Here is a 19667-nt window from a genome sequence, read left to right as displayed (position 1 = left end):
GTTTTTGTTTCCTGCGCTTGGGGGTGGCAGCCAGCGCCACTCGGACTACTCGGGGTGAAGGGGACCTTCTTTTTAACCCCCGGGCCGTGACTCGAGCGTCTACGACATGTCGAAAGTGGTCGACCAGCGTTGAACCCTCTTAAGCTCCCTATGGCACCAAGACTGCCAGAACAGAGGCCCTCGCTATGCATGTAGCGAATCAGAATAGGAAATGAGGGGCTCGTTGAAAATAAGACAGAAATAAGAATTGGCAGTCAAGAAAACATCGGAAAGCAAAGGGGAGTATGTAGTTGGTCAAGATAAAGAATTTGGAAAACAAGAAAGTGGAGAAAAAATGCCCGCCAGGTGGGATCCGAACCCACGACCTCCAGAATACCGGTATGGGGCGATAACCACTACGCTACCGGCGGGGCTACTTTAGCCTCCACTTTCTGGGTTATTTATGTTCAGGTGTTTTTGTTTCCTGCGCTTGGGGGTGGCAGCCAGCGCCACTCGGACTACTCGGGGTGAAGGGAACCTTCTTTTTAACCCCCGGGCCGTGACTCGAGCGTCTACGACATGTCGAAAGTGGTCGACCAGCGTTGAACCCTCTTAAGCTCCCTATGGCACCAAGACTGCCAGAACAGAGGCCCTCGCTATGCATGTAGCGAATCAGAATAGGAAATGAGGGGCTCGTTGAAAATAAGACAGAAATAAGAATTGGCAGTCAAGAAAACATCGGAAAGCAAAGGGGAGTATGTAGTTGGTCAAGATAAAGAATTTGGAAAACAAGAAAGTGGAGAAAAAATGCCCGCCAGGTGGGATCCGAACCCACGACCTCCAGAATACCGGTCTGGGGCGATAACCACTACGCTACCGGCGGGGCTACTTTAGCCTCCACTTTCTGGGTTATTTATGTTCAGGTGTTTTTGTTTCCTGCGCTTGGGGGTGGCAGCCAGCGCCACTCGGACTACTCGGGGTGAAGGGGACCTTCTTTTTAACCCCCGGGCCGTGACTCGAGCGTCTACGACATGTCGAAAGTGGTCGACCAGCGTTGAACCCTCTTAAGCTCCCTATGGCACCAAGACTGCCAGAACAGAGGCCCTCGCTATGCATGAGCGAATCAGAATAGGAAATGAGGGGCTCGTTGAAAATAAGACAGAAATAAGAATTGGCAGTCAAGAAAACATCGGAAAGCAAAGGGGAGTATGTAGTTGGTCAAGATAAAGAATTTGGAAAACAAGAAAGTGGAGAAAATATATATATATATATATATATATATATATATATATATATATATATATATAAGAGAGAAATGAGAGATGATATATATATATATATATATATATATATATATATATATATATATATATATATATATATATATATATATCATCTCTCATTTCTCTCTTTTTCTCTCCCTCTCTCTCGGCATTCATTCTTATCGTGTTTACCCACTTGATTCTTTTCTGTTGCTATTCGTATCTTCCATGCTTCTCCACATACTTCTCTTTCCGATTTTCCAAGTTTTTTATCACGACCTCTTTAGTGCGCGGTCGCGAATTTCAGACGCCTGCTCCGAAGACTTCGTCACACACCCAGTACGGAGACTTTGGAGGCGGTCGCGAATGTAGCAAAATATTGCAAACATATCAAACTGAAGAGGGCGCGACTATAGCGCCCTCTTCAACTCTCAAACAGAGCACAGTCACCCCCGTTCAGTTTCGGTGGGAGCGCGAAGGCGGTGAAACCGCTAGCAGCGTGATGTTGAGCCAGCAGAGCTAGCAGAGCAAGCGCGCCGTGAAATCGAAACGAGCCCCGTCGAAAACAGCCTGCGCGCGGCGTGCAAGCTTACTCCGTACTCGCTTATATCTTTACTTCCCGGCGCATGCGTCATAGGCGCCGCTACCTTACGCCTCGTGGACGCCTTTGTGTGTGCTGGCTTTCGCACCGCCGTAAGCGAAGAACGCGAAGCTAGCAGCGGCAGTTTTGCATGGCCCCAAGCTGTTCCCGAATTGCGCTGTTCGTTTTATGGTTTTACCTCACGCTTGGTACTTATCGCTATCTGCATCGTTCCGCTTCTTTCCTGTCTCCTTCTCCCCACTTTCTTTTTGTTGTTTCGTCCGTGATGGGGACGGGCGTAATTCTTTCCTATCCTAATGTCTCAGCCTCGGGAAGCACGGAAACGGGAGAGCTAGGTGCTCGTTCCGCTCGGCGAAAGGTGCATCGCGGAAGTCATCATCGTTTCACGCGCACCAGCCAATCAGCGAGCTGCGAGCGAAACAGCCACCGGATGCAGTTGTCCGCTCTCTATTCCTGCTTCATCGCGGTGTTTGCCGTTCTTTCTGCGCAGGGAATATGAATATCGGTGGCGAGACGGGGAAAGGCCTTCCGTATCCTTTTGCGCGTGGCTGCGCCGGCGAAGTTTTCCGCGTTATTCATTCTGCGAGCTGCGCGCTCGCCGCACCTGCTCGCGCTTGCTCGTTTGGCGCGAAAAAAGAAATATTATAAAACTAGCACGCGACGCTGAACGAGTCCCGCAGTTAAGCATGGAGGCGTGGAGTAAGAGACGGTGAGAGAGGGGATAAGACGTGACCGAATGGTATTATTCCGGTGGAGCTGTGATCTGTAAAGCGTGCTTCACCTTTGTAACACACATGGTGAGGCGAAGCCAACTTGCGGCAAACAAAATTTTGAGGGAAAGCTGCTTTTTAAAAACATGGCTGGTAGCACGTGTGAGGAATGGGATATCTGCATATGCGGCAGGGGAGAATGAAGACGGGTAGGAAATATGGATGAGAACCGCAGTATGTAGAGAATGAAAAGGGAAAAGAAAAAAGGAGTATGTGCTGTTAGCACAGAAACGAGCAGGTGGAGGGAGCGAAAACACCTACACAGAGTGGTTTGAATGGTCGCGTGTTGATACGAGACGGCATAAAGGACCTTCGCATCAGTGTAACGCAGTGTAGGCGCTGTAGAGACAATAAATGTATGTCTGAAGCTTCGCTTAGCCGAATGACATCATTGATGGGTGGTAGATATCGAACTAGGCGAATGTAGTATTTCTTTCGCGCGGTGCGGGCGGCAGCTTATTATATTGTGTGACGAAGCGCGTGTGCGTGTGGTTGTTTTTTGCGCGCGTGTTCTATTGGTAACATCGTTTCCGGAGTTTTCATATTGAGTGAATCCGGCGGTGTTCGCGTAACATTCATGTATCGTGTTAGGCCTGTAGCGGTTAGGGGCTGCTGGTTCTCCTACTGATCTTGCAGTTTTGTTTCACCTTTCGTTATTTATTTTGAAAACCGTAAGAAAATAAACTGAGAACTCAATCTTAGTGCATCCAGTTGATCTTCTGACCTTCATGAGGCCATGATGGTGGTTATGCCGGTGCGTTTAAGCCACTTACTCGAAGAAAAAAACGGAATTAATCCGAAAATTTTTCCTCTCCTAACAACGGCAGGTTCATCCGAGATCGTTCTCTCCGCGTCTACAAAAGGTACACGCGGACGTATACAGACAGGTATACTGAGAGGTATGCTCCCTTAGAGAGGTAGGGCATGATTGTCTAAACATGATGGTTTACACAATCAGAAAGAGCAAAGGCCTTGTTTGTCCCTTCATCCGAAAAAAAAAACAAGGACTAAGGCAGTCCTTTGCATCTATCTGAGCAATAAAAGCACGCTCAATGCAAGCTCGACAAACGTTCCAATGTAAAAAAACAAGCATCTTTTATTGCCAGGCGCATTTGATCCCGCTCTTAGTCTCTCACACACCACTTGTCACCATACTATACTTTCTTTTCTATCACTGCGGAAGGGAAATCAAGGTTTCGTTCATTTTGAACGATTCAATATTCGGACGGAAAATTTGTTGCTTTGGGCAGAGCATAGCGGCAGTGAAAAGCAGAACGCCGTAGGGAAACCCTTCCCCCGCGTGACTGTTTGCGAGGATGCGCATGTGCTGCCGCTGTCGTAAAAAAATCCCGGGCCCTGTCCCCTAACGTAAAACCTGGAGAGAGGCGAAGCATGCAGTCTGTGAGTGTATTCTTGTCGCCTTGGCGTTTTTGTCAACTGTGATGAAACCGTTGGGGGGGGGGGGGGGGGGGGGGGGGGGGTAGAGGTATACAGTTTTGCTGCAAAGGTCTCTGGTCTTTAAAGCACGAAGCTCTTTAGCGCGAGGCGCAAACAAGTGCCCGTTGTTTTTTTAGTATGCGTTACAAAGCGTTCCAGCGCGAGGCGTCAACGAGTGTTCCAGTGTTTTTTAAATACGATAGGCTTTCTTCGGCTACTTAAACCCAGAAATTTTTAACTGTCTGTATGTCTGTCTGTCTGTCTGTCTGTTCGTCTGTCTGTCTGTGACTCGATTCAGCCACCCGGCCAAAGTAAAATTGCTATTGCGCAATAGTCTTATATACTCACAACCACATGTAAACGTCTAAGCCCGGTTTATATGTTCATACTTCTCAACTTTGTTGAACAAGAACAAGACATTACGCAAATATAAGACAGGAAATTAGTACACAAGGGATATTTACAGTGTTCCTTTATTAAAAATTCATGGGTGCTTGGTTTTTCGATAGAAAATGATATTCTACATCTACTGCAGAAAACCGCCGCCTCCTGGCGGCATATGAAAAATCACGCGGCAACAGCAACCAAAGGTTCCACTAGCTAGGTTCCACGTTCTGCTTGGAACGCACGTGGAGCACGGCCACGCGGCTCTATAAACCTTCTAGTCGGCCGCCTCCATTCACGCGCGCCTCCGCCCTACTGCAGCGCTGGCATCGAGGAACCCGGCCTGTAGCAGTGGAATGCGGTAAATTCAAATCGCCTTGCGCAAACCTTTAGTGTGTTTACCTTGGAATGAGCGCGACGGAACAGGAACAGCATGAGAGGTGAGCGGGAAAGCAAAGGAGGGCATTTCCTTGGCAAATGTCTACAAAGACTATCGTCTTTTGACGACATTTGCAACGAAAGGAGCAGATACGCGGCCAATTTTTTTAATACGCGTTACGTTATAGCGCGAGGCATAAGCGAGTGTCCCGGCGTTTTAGTACCGTTACTGCATGGGACGACGGTTACGACGACGACATGAGACACCAATAGCACGAACCCTTAAGGGGTCTCGCCTCTAAAATAAAGCCTAAAAGTTTAAGTGGGGCAATAGGGCCGACAGGATGGCTACTATTCGGCGTGTTGGAGGATCCCGGATCAGTCCGGATTTCAAAAAAATGTGGTTGATCCCTCTTTCATAGGAATCGGTAAAACACGAAAGTGAAAGGTGCCTTCACAGGAGCAGATGAATGTCAAAGGAACTTCCTTCATGTGCGACGGGGTTCGCGAGCCTGATCCTCCGGAGGAAGTGACGCGGACACGCAAGAAACAGAAAAATAACCTGTTCATTCCGGGACAACAAAACCAAAAATGACATGCGCAGAAACAGCAACTTGAAACATCGGTCATGGGAACAACGCCACAGCGGAGTGTGCCTCAATTCACGCCCCTCCCCCGTATACGAAGGCGCTGGCATCGAGACACCACCTGTCGGCGCTCATTAGCGTCATGATGCGCTACTTCGCTTCGTCTCTCCTAGACGACAGCACCATCTGAATGAGTCATAGCGAAGGACATAAGGCGCGTTCGTAGAGCTGCTCACGTCTCCACTCATAGCGCAGTCGGTAGAGTGCCACGTACCTCGCGTTGCGGCGAGAGGACTCCAGAGAGCATGGGTTCGAATCCGGGCGCCGCACCGTCAATGTCACTTTTTTCTAGCGATGTCACTTCCAAAACGGATATCACGTGAGTGAAATCTTCGTGTACCCGGGAATAAAAAAAACATTTCGTGTTAAACACTCCCCTGACGCGGCTGGCACTGCTCTGGTGAGAGAAAGGCGGTACAATTTCTGCCATACTGTTCAGGGCTACAACCATACGGCGGTGAGCAACACGCGTTCTGGTTTCAGCTCTACTCACGCCATAGCTCGGAAATAAGTCTCAGAAGTTGTGGAGGAATGAGCTCCTGTCCTTCCCCAATGAAGCGCCGCACAGTTTTTGACCCGCTGTTGGGGGTAACGGCAAGTAACGGCAAGTGGACATAAAAGATTGTTGCGTTAGCACTACAGGTGGGAAGTATTGGTAATTATGAGCAGTAAAATCTCGTTGATTCAAACCGCAAGGGGAAGCCATCTCAGTTGGAATTAGTGAAAGTTCGAAGTAGTGAGTGAAGAATTGCAACCCTACGCTGTGTTTGGGAAGCAGTGGGTGTTTCTGCAATCTGATTCTTGAAATATCCCGTGACTGCGGCCTGCCTTTGTTTTGTTCTTTAACACTAAAGTGTTTTATTCTTGGATACACGAAGATTTCACTGACTTCATATCCGTCACCGAAGTGACGGCAGTACAACGAAGCAAGTGGCCTGTAAAGGGTGCACCCCTGCACACAGTGTCTTCTTGCGGGGAAGCAACCTTTAGGACTAAAGAGTATGCTATACTTAGGGTTGTTCGTTTTCTGGTTTTATATTTTAACACGAAAGTGTTTTATGCCGCGATACCCCAATATTTCACTCACGTAATATCTGTCACGTAAATGACGCCAGTTCACCTTTGCCGAAGCGACCTGCCAGCAGGACGTCGCTCTCCAAGCACACCCACAAGACAGCCGCCGACCCGCAAATCATACTCAGCTGGAGATTTCGCTGCACATTTCGCTTTCGTGTTTTACTTATTCCTATGGCAGAGGAATCAACCACAGTTTTTTTCTAAAGACAACAGCCAGCACTTTTTACTCCAATGAGCGAATGTAGCGGAAGCCCTCTTTTTCGTCTTCTTTAACACTAAACCAAAGACGGCCGTTATTCCATTTAGCCATCTTTTCCGAGTGAACAGCCGCGCTGGTACGTCGTCCTCCTCATCTTCGTCGTTGGCAGCTATAGGTTCTGAGTTTCTGTTCTGAGCTTCTGTTCTGAGATATGACGTCCTCGTCTGATGGTGCACCCCACACATTGACGTAGTTCCCAAAAAAATACGTTTTCCAAAAGGTCCGCGGTGGGGTTTTCAGATTTGTTTTATCAGATTTTCCTTCTTTCTCTGCTCTTCTCTGCGTTGCGCAGGCGCCGACGTTTCGTACGTAGGCAGCGGGTGAATATCTCTGACCGTTTGTCAGCCGCCATACCGCCGGTGCGGTGGCGCGTACGGTGGCGCGAGTTACCCGCAGTGGAACATATTCGCGTGCGAATTAACGGGCTTTTTTACATAGGCTTCATGGATGCTTGACCGAAGAGTACAGTTCGAATTATCCATAAACTCGAATTAATAAAGTTCGAATTAACGAGCTTTCACTGTAGTTCATACGAACTAGCTTAACAGGTTGCACGCGGGGTCAGGTCAATCTGCGAACAAGTGGCATCGTCTGGACGTAAGCTCAGAAGAAAATGTTTTCACAGAGTCGGATTGGGTATCAATACGTATATGTTTATTGAAGCCGGGTTAGCTCACTTATCTAGCTTCTCTACCGCTAGCTACCGAGTTATTGCAGCGCGAACGATTGAATCCCGCACGCCGCGCGACAGCAGAGCGGTTAGATCAGAACAACGCCACTGGTCCGATTTGTAGTGAAAGCAAACAACACAATGCCAGTCTAAATGGCATTATTTTTTCGTTAACTAACCCCACAATGGTTTAAATAAGCGCGCGCTCTTCAATACGGCGCTCTCCATAGTCGAAATTCAGCAGCTTCGCTGCATTAACTCCAAAATTTAACGACACAAAAAGCAGCGAACTCATCTTATTTGACTCCATATAGCACACTCTAAGATACATGTTAACGTTAAGCGAATGAGTAAGTAAATGAATTTTGTGGAACAGCAAACGCGACCTTTCGGCGCTCTTAGGGGGAGAGGTATACTTTGTTCAGGACACCTTGGTGCTTGCTGTCGACATGGGCCCTCTTCCCCAGAATATGCTAGATGGCTAGTGCCGAGCTGGTCAGCAGCTCCACCCACTGTCTGTTGATTGATTGATTGATTGATTGATTGATTGATTGATTGATTGATTGATTGATTGATTGATTGATTGATTGATTGATTGATTGATTGATTGATTGATTGATTGATTGATTGATTGATTGATTGATTGATTGATTGATTGTAGGGTTTAGCGCGGCGACGCAACGCAGGCGATGAGGCGCGCCGTAGTGGAGGGCTCCGGATTAATTTTGACACCACCTGGGGATCTTTAACATGCGCCGAAATCTCGTACACACGGGCGTTCTTGCTTTTCGCCTCCATCGCTGTTGTTTGTGGTGTAATGCTAGGTAGTGGGGGGAAAGTTGGTGTGCATGGGCACGCAGTGTTGACATTAGCGGTGTATTGTGTGGTAAACATGGGGTGGAGGAGGGTGTTGTGAAGGTGCGCGTTGGTCTGCAGTTAAGTGGGCGTCGGCTGCAAGAAACGAAACAGTTACACCTACATCCATATTATGGTATGTCACCCAAAACTCATTTGAGTTAAGTCAACCTGCTTCAAGGCCTGAATAGTGAAACGCACAAGGCAGATTTCTTACGGGGACGCCATAGCAGTGTGAATACCTCGATTCTTCCATCGATTCTTCCACGCCACACATTGTGTGCTTTGCTCTAAATTTTTTTTTTTAAATCCAACTCGTGGAACATTAGGAAAGGCTTTTCAACGCAGGTATTGCGCAACGTCGACACCAACCTTTTTGAGTGCAATTAAATAGCTTACAAAGGCTATCCTGCAATATACAATGAGTGTGCTTGAGTGTTGTAGTACAGACGTTCTATAACGCCTTCTAGCTGTCGTTCCGTACTTATTTCTGTTATTACATTCTGCGAAACTCATTCAACTTGAGTGCCATTGAACTGAGTCCTGTGACCCGTATATTACCCTGCAAACTGGTGGAAAATAAATGTCGATCAATGTCTCTCATCTTATATATGTTATTTTTTGTACTCCTACCCAGGCCCCATCCACCACGCACCGGCGCAGATACCGCAATTTCCGCCGGTGTTTCCGCACTTTCCGGGACTCGGAGGAAGGTGAGCGTTTGTTACGTGCTTTTCTTTTTCTTTCTTTCCAGCCACGAAAACCCACCGGGGTGACCACGCTTTTCCAAATCGATGTGTTTTTCTTTCCAAGCTAACTATAGTTCCTAGAAATCAAGTTTCTATGCTGTTGGGAGCGTACATTCGCGTCCTTTTCGAAATGATAGCCATGGACAAACGCAACGCCAGGCAATAGTAGGGCGTTTTGATTATACTCAGCACTTTTGCTATCAAGACAATCTTTAAAGGGATCATGACAAAATACCACCTTGTTCATTTCAAAATAGCTGCTCTTTGCTAAGTGGCTCAACTCCATTCTAGCCAACTAAAGCCGTTTTTATAGCCGGAAAACGCGAGGAATATTGAGAAACTGGACCACTGGCTTTCTCCGTCACCTACGCACAAGGCCTCAAAGGCGCTCTTGTGTTTTCTAAAAACGACGGAATTCCACAGAAGACTGTAGCGCAAAAGACTCCCCTCTATGAACTCACTGAACTTTTTTGTGTATGGTGTCCTGACGCTGGGCACACTACTTCACGCCCTGTCCATACATTTCCCCTTCGTTTTCTGTTTTCCTCTTTTTTCTCTTTGTTCTCCTTTTCCGCGTGCAGGATAGCATACTAGGTCGTAGCCTGGTTAACATGACTGCCTTTCCTTCTCTCTCTCTTTCTCTCTCTCTCTCTCTCTCTCTCTCTCTCTCTCTCTCTCTCTCTCTCTCTCTCTATCTCTATCTCTATCTCTATCTCTCTCTATCTATCTATCTATCTATCTATCTATCTATCTATCTATCTATCTATCTATCTATCTATCTATCTATCTCTCAAATTTCGCATTATTGTGACGTAATATGGAGAGGAGTGACGTCATACAGGCCAGCACTAAAAACATAGTTATCGGCGTGTTAGCTGGAGGTTAGCATACAAGTGGTACAATAAAACAGAACTAGAGGCCCCGCTACAACGGCCCACTCATGTTTCTCGGCGGTTGTTTAGGTAGGCAGCGACCAATCGCACAAACAAGATTATGCGACGTCACAGAAACGTCACCGGAAAGTGACTGGGGAGGCGCCAGTGCTTCAATTGTTTTTCTTATTATCTCCGTTATTCGTTTGAAGTTTGCGATGAAACTGGTATCACTGTTATCCTGACAAAGCAGTCTGCTCTCGAGTTCTACCATGATAAAAAGAAAGGAGTGCATAAAATATCTGTGAAGAAAGATATGACTATAGGTAGGCATTCAAAAAAGCTTTGAGTTTTCGACTGCGCGGAGCAGACAACAACTAGCAGACGACAGCGGCGCGGCCATGAGGGGCGCCTGGGTGCGAGGGGCCCGGCATACGGGCGCAACGTCGCCCCCATGGTCGGCCCTGACGAGTGTCATTCGAGAACCCTCGTGCCCGTGGCCCGCTTAGCCGTCTGTATGGCACCATTTGTCATCACGCGCGGTCATGATACGCCCCCTAAACACCGACTCTCTCTCCATCCGTACCGCATTCCACCGCGTTTTGGCCCATTGCCCTATCCTTTCCGCCCTCCGCCGCACTTTCCCTCGTCGTTTCGCCTGCGATCAAAGCAAACGGTGGGAAAACAACGCTGGACGAAATAAAAGGCACTTAACTGCCCGCGATGAGCTACAATTTGTGCCGCCCCAACCCCTGTGGCTTTTGGTTTTTCTGATTCGCGCGTCGCACGCTGTCATGCGGTGAAGCCGAGAACGAAAGACGGCGGTTAACGATCCACTCGCCAGATGGCAGCGCCTGCCGGAGCACTGCTGTTCGCCAGCTGTTTCCGCCTCCTCGCTCTCTATTTTACCGATCGAGGGAACACGAGGACGGCTGTGATACACGGAGCGACCGTCGGCACGCAGTGTGTGAACATTTAATAAGGGCACTGTACATGTATGACGAGGGGTCAGGGTTAATGCGACTTTTAAAGTGAAAGCTTTCCTAGTTGGCGTCCTGTCAGAAAACGAATAGATGTCTCCATATACTGGTTGGCCGACCGAAAAGCTCTTATAAGATCTCTGGGCACACGGCACGTGCGTGAAACCTGGGTTACATTGTGTCATAACGGTTATTTAAACATCGCGAAAAATTATATATATATATATATATATATATATATATATATATATATATATATATATATACACGCGATAGAGTAGACACACGTATGAAAACGATGATTGAACTAACGTTTCGACCGGGGCCCGGTCTTCGTCAGAGTTACATTGACTCTGACGAAGACCGGACCCCGGTCGAAACGTTAGTTCAATCATCGTTTTCATACGTGTGTCTACTCTATCGCGTATTTTTGAAACCGAATCCAGGATCTTATTCTTCGCTATATATAGAATCCAGGATCTTATTCTTCGCTATATATATATATATATATAGCGAAGAATAAGATCCTGGATTCGGTTTCAAAAATACGCGAGAGAGTAGACACACGTATGAAAACGATGATTGAACTAACGTTTCGACCGGGGTGAGAGGTCTTCGGTCCGGTCTTCGTATATATATATATATATATATATATATATATATATATATATATATATATATATATATATATCGATCTTTAATTAAACTGCTGACGACGTCAGCCAAGTACAGCCGTATGATGTGCTACGTACGTCTGGTGAACGCGGTGACGATGATGATTATAGATGATTATAATGATGACGAGGAACACATGCGATTTTAGCTTTTCACAAAGTCTGGTCAAGACTTGTGTCTTTTAGGTACGCCAGTAAGGCTTTTGTAGCACGAGAGGCACGTTGGGAAGTACTCCAAGGACCTAGAACCTCCCTCAGTTGTAGTCCTACGGAGAGCTGGTGGCCCACAGATACTGAAGCGTGCCGGCTGCTTGATGATGTGAGCCAAGGCCAGTCGCAGAGCTGAAGGTTCGGCAGCCGTAGATGATGTTTTGTGGCTGAGCATGCCACTGAGGGTGGTGGGAGATGAAGGTATCCACACAGTGACAGATGCGTGTTAACTCCGTAAGTGAGGGAGATATATTCAAGGGCAAAAAACCGTAGAGCGGGAGCCGGAATATGCTCCTTGCGTTTAATTCCTGGCACTCTGGTCACTATCTCCATGATCGGGAACATCGAGGGCGGATGTAGAGGAAGCGCTGGCGGCTGGTAATGTTGCGGCAGGAAATCACACACTTCAGTGACCGAACTTGGCGCTGAAGGGGGAAGGTCTTTGAAGGTTTGATGATCGATTGGACATACTTTCAGCAAAGGTTGGAAGATTTCGCGCTTATCTCAACAATATTTAGGAAGGGATGGGGCTTTTATACCTATAGACGAGTAGGAGTGAACGGCATCCGGACATTTTCAGAGCCAGAGCACTTCGCGTAGGGGCCCGAGGGAGAACGTTTTCGGCTACATCATTCCTTGAAAATCATGCTGATGGAGATGACGTTGGGAATAGCTATAGGCATAGGTGCGTTCAAATGGGCAATTTAGTTTGTTCAGTCAGGTAAACACCACACTCCGGGATAAATTACGCCCTGATATCTTCATGATAACAACCGTAACCGCATGCCCTGCCCAACTTCCTTCTATTTATTCGAACTCTGGCGGACAATATGCACGAAAGCTCGTATCGTACAACCAACCACGAACAAGGGGCAGAAATTGACGATTCAGCCCTGATGATGAATAAATTTTTATTGAATCCCAATTTGACTCCGTGTGGGGAGGCAGACCAGTGGGGGGACTCCTTAGTCCAGGAGTCCCTGGCTCTGGCTGTCCGTCCGGGCCCGTCTCACCAGGTTAAGCTGGACCAGGTTCAGAGCTGGACAGCTGCGCCGCCCACTGTGAAGGGCATCTACAAATAACCGTATAATCATCCATCTCTGCACAATTGCGACCGAACTTTCCGCAGCCGTGTGCTCCGGAGTCCTAATCAACTAATCGGCGTGCGGGCACATTGAAGATTGTAGCTTCGCCTTTGAAGATGTTCAAGCCGGAAAAGATGGCTTTCCCACGGCCGACTTCTCGCCAATTGAGGCGGCAAGACGCAAAGGCTTAGGAGGTAGGCGGGCCCGTGGAGACGACGATAGTGGCGTTGTTACTAAGGCTTAATTTTCTGAACTCACAGAACGGCCGTCCAGACGTCTATCAACGACTGACGCCCTGTGACCTTCCACGGCTGAGAATTTATGCCGCTGAGCCGCCATCCCGAATGCAGAAGGAACAGCAACCAGGAAGCTTGAGCTCCCAACCAGCTTTTCTATTGTGCTTCGATTCGCCAATTCTCTACACTGTATAGTAGACGGGGGACCGAACCGGAGTAGCCGTAAATTGATGTTTCTTTAGTTGCAAATGCCGCCCGGATTCACAGTTTAAATTATGACGAAGAATACGGCAGGAATGGTGGACATGTTTGAAAGCCTTATGTAACATGATGGACTTTTATAGGGTGCAATGTAAACAGAAGTGGCTGGTGATTATAGCATGATGTACCGTGACGGAAGCTGCCGATAAATAAAAACTTGGTGGACCACGATGCCGAATGACAGAAGGCATTGCGGCATGATGATGGCAAGCAGAGTGTGTCGGGCAGGTAAACGTTGACCGTGTTGGTAAGCTTGATGGCTAAATCGGTGACGGAGAAGAATGATAGAACGGATTGTGATGTACATTCGAACTCAACTAACATGAACTGGAAAATCTTATTAGTGCGGGCTTCTTATACCGAAGTTACAAAAACAGCGCTGGAACAGGAACCAGCGCCCAGTCTTGTCATACTTCCTAGTCCTGTCCCTGTTTTCCTTTAATGTTTTTAACACGAAAGTGTTTTGTTCCCGGATATACGAAGATTTCGCTGACGTCATATCCGTCACGGAAGTGACGCCACTACAACGGAGCAAGCGGCCTGTAAAAGGTGCAACTCTGCACACAGGGTCTTCTTGCGGGGAAGCAACCTTTAGTACTAAAGAGTACGTTATACTTAGGGTTGTTCGTTTTCAGGTTTTATATTTTAACACGAAAGTGTTTTATGCCGGCGTACACCAAGATTTCACTGACGTCATTTCCGTAACGGAAATGACGCCAGTACATCTTTTCAGAATCGACCAGCCAGCAGGACGTGGCTCGCCAAGCACACCCACAAGACAGCCGCCGACCCGCAAATCATGCGCAGCTGCAGATTTCGCTTTCGTGTGTTACTGATTCTTATAACAGAGGAATCAACCACAGTTTTGTGTATCGTCAAGTAACACACCTTCTCGTACTCGCGCAAATCCGCACACCGCGCCCCTAACGGCACCACCAGGGAAACCTGGTCGCAGCGATTGTTTATACTGATTTATAATCGCGTCTAAAATGTGTTATGGCAGACACACGTTACTTGTACGTATAGAAGTAAGCACTCACTGCTCAGTCTGATGCCCTTCCCGAGGTGAGAGACCTGCAGGCCTGAAAAGAAGTCAGACATCTATGGATCACAACAAAAGTTCGCTGTCGCCCTTCCCATTTCCCATTTCCCATAACCCATTCTCTTCCCCCTCTCCCCTTTTCCCTTCAACCCAACCCTTTCCGGTACGTCCTAGGGGAGATAAGGGGAGTACCCGGGGCCCCTAGTCCTTGCTGCGGGTCGCTGTGCAGCTTTGCCCCTTCATCTCCACCTTCTGGTGGCCAAAATTCCACTTGCCTTATGGCCAATTCATTTATTTTGTTATTGATATAAAGCGGTTGCACTTCGTATGGTACTGGTTCAGGCATTTGATACGTATTCTTTTGTCTCATTTACTCAATGCTACTTTTGCGAATCGAGTGCGCTTCATGTTACGGGGAAAATCAGCGAGAAATGGAGACGGGCAAACAGTCTCCATATCTGCCCTTATGGAGAGAAATGGTATCCCAACATTAGAATCCAGACGTAAATCATACCACCTGAAATTTCTTTATGAATAGTTTGACAGGGAGCTCTAACTAGATTCCAGCCCTTACATTAGTCCCAAGTCAACACGGCGTGGTCGTCATTCACATGCCCTTGCCTTAACTTCTTATTTCGTCGAAACTAATCTCTGCCCCTTATTGTTTTTTCCGCGCGACGTCCGAGTGGAACAAATTACCTTTTCCCGCCCTTTTGTCGATAGATTCTATTGGCACGCATGGTAATTTGGTGGAGTAATAATGTTTTTCAGCTATCCCCTTCACTGTTTTATTGTCCGGCTGCATTGTTTTCTTTCATTGTTATGTTCCTCCCTGTCTTTTTCTTTTTTTGTGTGGATTTTCTTTTTACTGTAATCTTTTCTGTGTCTTTTTCAACCTGTTGTAGCTTTTTCTTGTGTGTGTGTGATGTTAAGCCTTTTTGTTCATTATTGCCTTCACCATTCCTGTTTGGGCTTCATGCCTGCACTATCTTGTAAATATACAAAATAAATAAATTAACATAATCGGCGTACACAGAGTGCGACTAATCGCAGACGACAAAATAACGAGTGGGACAACGGGGTGGAAATAAGGGAATAACGTAGTTCTTGTCGTGACACAGAGGAAGTGTTCTGGAAGGAGGGCCCTTTGAGAAGTCTCCCTGGTCGTACAAAGCGAGCATACAGCTGTTACAACCAGTCCGCGCCTCCATAAAGGGAAGAGAAATTTCCTGCCTGAATTTCAGTATGGTTGTCCCTCGCCGCCTTGTCGCTTGAGACGCAATGATTTTTTTTTTTCCCCTGGAATACGCCGTCCTTTCGAGTACCCCGCGTCGAGTGGGTAAGCGGGTGGGCGAGGCCGCGTGACGTAACACCTGGCGACTCGCCGGCTGGGAGCAGCGAGCGCTACAGAACGTGTGACGTCAGTCAGTCACGTGAACTGCGCTGCTCCATCCGCAGGTGATATTTCGAGCGCAAGGGGAAAAGAACAGTCGCTCCTGAATCGCTTGCAACGAATGACGTTGCTGGTCATGCTGTTTATTGAGTTGCATTTTCCGGAAAGCGTTTTTTCAAGGGACAACGTGTTTATTCGCCATTGAAAATATCTTCGCTGCGACTGCGACGCAAAATTTCTTCCATGGCCTATAGCATTTTCAGGATATCGTCCACAATAGTAAATACGACGACCCGCCGCGGTGGCTCAGTGGCTAAGGCGTTGCGCTGCTGAGCACGAGGTCGCGGGCTCGATTCCCGGCCGCGGCGGCCGCTTTTCTGATGGAGGCGAAAAGCAAAAACGCCCGTGTGTACGAGATTTCGGCGCACGTTAAAGATCCCCAGGTGGTCAAAATTAATCCGGAGCCCTCCACTACGGCGCGCCTCATCGCCTGCGTTGCGTCGGCGCGTTAAACCCTACAATCAATCAATCAATCAATCAGTAAATACGACGAAATTACTTGGATTGTTGTCGTCACGAAATCAGTTCGACGTTCATGTACGTGGTTTTGTGAGAGAGTAGAGGAAACGGCAGGAAGATGATGCAAAGGGATACTTCAGCCGTCTCAGTTGTGCCGCAGACACATAGAGCATACAGGCGTACGTCCACTCCTGCGTAGCGCTGCCACCCTACGATGCATCATCGCCGCACGCGTTACTACGCTGGAAGGCCGTAAAACCCCGTGCTTTCCTCCTCTCCACCCAGCAAGGGAGCCAGGAATGCCGACCGTTTGAAGACTGCCGCGACGCTTGCTGAATGGCGGCGGTGGCGCTAGTTGTCCGTACTCTACTCGCAACCAGGGATCTCCACCACCCCGCGCGGGAGAAAGTGGTGCTAGGCGTCTGCGAAGCTGGGTCGTTGTCGCCGTCTCGAAGGGAGAACGGACGCCAAAGGAAGCCGCCCCAAACAGAAGATGAGGGGAAGAGTGGCGAGAAAAATGCCTCCGACGGAAGAAGAAGAAGAAGAAAAAATGCGGCGTGCGGTCCGCTTCCCACGAGCAAAACAAGAATTTCAGAGGCAGCGTCGCGGCGGGGAGTGAAGCGCGCGGCTGGGACTCCATCGCGCCGCTCGTAACCCCAGCGACAGTGGACCCACGCCCGTTCTGTTCCGGAGTGCACGCTGTGCGCGACTCGGTGGACGACGCTCTGTCATCGCGCGGTTCTCGTGGCAGGGAAGGAAACGGCGGATATGGTGACGGTGTTGTGAGCGGCGTCGCGTGTTTTGGCGCGGTCTCTGAAGCGCTAGAGCCATGACCGCCAACGGCGTTGCCACCGGCCCGGCGCATCGTCGCAAAGGAGGCGGCGTTGAGTTTGCTTCGCCTCGCCCCAAAAACAGCCGCGGCGGTTTCGGTGACAGAATCGGTGAATGGGACTGTCGTGGTGGTGTCCGGCGTGTCCGCAGACTGTCGCCGAAGCGGCGAGTGATGAAGCAGTGTTCGGCGATCGCGGTGTTTTGCGTGCTCCTACTGGATGCTTCACCACCTAGCAGCGCCGAATCAACGCTCGCCGGCCCCTCCCTCAACAACGTTTCCGAGAGCGGTGGTGACGGCGGTGCGATCGACGACGCGAATGTGACAGTGGAGGCGAGGTAACACTTCCACAGATCGTTGGAACCGTAAACCTGTTTTCCCTCTCATCACGAGATTTGCATATTGCGACGGAACCCGGGGAGAAAAAAATCCTTGCTGAACGAGGTTCCCCCTTTTATATACGAAACGCGAATGCGAGTTTCGTTTCGAGGGGAGGTAATGGAGCGTGCAGATTTAGCATCCGTGAACGAAGAGCGAAAATTTGACATATTAGTACGGCTTGCTGGGCTTCAAATCACCTGCCTTGAACCGACGCAAGGAGCCGAGATCGTGAATAAGCCTCCTCCGACCTGGCAACGCGCCAGAAATCAAAGCAACAATGCGTGAACCCTCTCTGCTCGGAATGGTGGAAGCGAGTTCCTCGATTTAAAGTTTAAGACGTCCGTTCTTTCCCGGTCATACCTAATTTGCCACGGAATGCACGTTATTGAAGTGAGCTTAATTGCTCCGTTAATTACTCGAGGAAACACTGGAATGCGGTCCAATGCTGGGAGGAGGAGATTCAGCCCTCGAACGCAAAGCTCGATATATTTTTTTACGTTTCGCTAATTATAGAATCCTATCACTAATTATTTAATCATGTCGCCTATTGTCGAATGATCGTAATGCGAGTGGTGAAGCCGCACACACCGCGACGGCAGAGGGTCTCGATCAGAATGATGTGATCAGAGCGATCAGATCAGAACGATCGGAACGCTCTTCGGAAGGGAATAGGTTGGGGCGTGTTGACACACAGCTTTCACAAAGAATTTATAACGCAGAAAAGACAAAAAAATACAAAGACTGGACGAGCAGTTCTCCCGCCTTTGTCTTGTCCATCGTTCAATTCTCGCCATGCGTTCATTGCGATCAGAGCAGTCAGAACGTGAACGTTTCAAAATTCCCAGTAGGCGTTCTTGTAGAGCTAAACGAGATTCTCGTCGAAGCGTAGAAAACACATCGATTCGGCGGTTTTATACAAATCGGCGGCTGAAAACCGGTTTACGGCGTCCCAGTGCAGTAACATGCCTCGCTGCATCCGACGTTTCAATTTCTTCGGCCGGCGCTCCCGGAGAACACGCCCATCGACTAATGAGCTTCGCCAGCAGCGCCGAGCGCTGCTGCGGGCTTTACAGCCTTTTTATAGCTAAGTGGTCGCGATGCTTCGGCACGCCCGTGCCATGTTCGGCTCCAACGCTCGGAGCGAGATATCGATCAATGGCCTGAACGCGCGTTCGGTCGGCGAAATTTGCCCGCGCTTGTTTTTGGAATATATTCATTTTGTCGGTAAAAGTGTAAACCTGCTTACGCTGTTCGCAATAATTTTGTAATCAGACGCCCCGAGAAAGAAAGAAGAAAATTAGAAGTGCATTTTTAACCTAGCAATGAGCGCAAATTAGTAGGAAAATATCGGAGTTAATGTTTTGCATTAGCTTAAAGGGGCCCTGAAAGGCGTTTTGAGCTCACTAAATTGACTAGCGCAATCGTTAGATTGGGTCGTCACATTCATCTGTGCCAAGTATTACTCTTTTACGCGCAGCGGAAAGCTCACACTTTTGTTGCAAAGTTTGTCGCTTTTTTCTCACCCTTTCCTTCGTGTTTTTGGACGCCGCCATCTTCACATGTCTACATCATCAATTCCCAGATGTTCGTCATGAACTAGACATCCTGCTATTGGGCGGCTTTTTCACGCACTTCCGGCAAAGAGATGAGTCGTCTGCTCAGCGTCGGCTCGCCGGCTGATCTGCCAGCGGAGTGCCGGAGTGCTTGGACATTTTACGACAAACGAAACAAGTGTAAACAAACTCTTAACCGTTTGTATTGAATGCAACACGGCCATAACACGACATGAATATTCTCTTACCTGAGTACGTTCCATAAAGAAAGCGTTGAAGACCCGTGGCACTTCTTTCGTACAATCGCAAAGAACGCCCTGAGCCAAATGCCCGGGTTTGACGCATACAGTTTATTCAACTTCCAAACAATCCAGAGATGCGTTTCGAACGAACACAACGTCACAACATGCGTTGCAAGTCCGAACCGCGATTGACAGACGATGGGTTGCCTCCTCCTGCCCCTCGTAAATTCGGCACTCACCTCGCGCGCGGTTTGCGGGGACGAACAGCAAGTCACTTAACTCTGGCGCACAAGCCGAGATGGCTTTTAGCCACGCACACTGC

At 48.4% G+C, this 19667-nt stretch overlaps 1 protein-coding gene across 1 annotated transcript in view; it reads left to right on the top strand.

Moving 5' to 3' along the window:
* The window catches only part of LOC144162733 (tyrosine-protein kinase transmembrane receptor Ror-like), a 288345-nt gene that overhangs the window by 222108 nt on the left and 46570 nt on the right, over positions 1-19667 (top strand). The window contains exon 5 of the mRNA XM_077693373.1: positions 8957-9032. Within this exon, the coding sequence (XP_077549499.1) occupies positions 8957-9032 (76 nt within the window). The remainder of the gene's footprint in view (positions 1-8956; positions 9033-19667) is intronic.

The sequence above is a fragment of the Haemaphysalis longicornis genome, unplaced genomic scaffold (genome assembly GCF_048455015.1).
Source record: "Haemaphysalis longicornis isolate Haplotype H1 unplaced genomic scaffold, Haemaphysalis longicornis Haplotype H1 scaffold_12, whole genome shotgun sequence".
Lineage (NCBI taxonomy): Eukaryota > Metazoa > Arthropoda > Arachnida > Ixodida > Ixodidae > Haemaphysalis > Haemaphysalis longicornis.
Note: the sequence above shows the minus strand (reverse complement) of the source record. Positions and strands in the feature narration are given on the sequence as shown.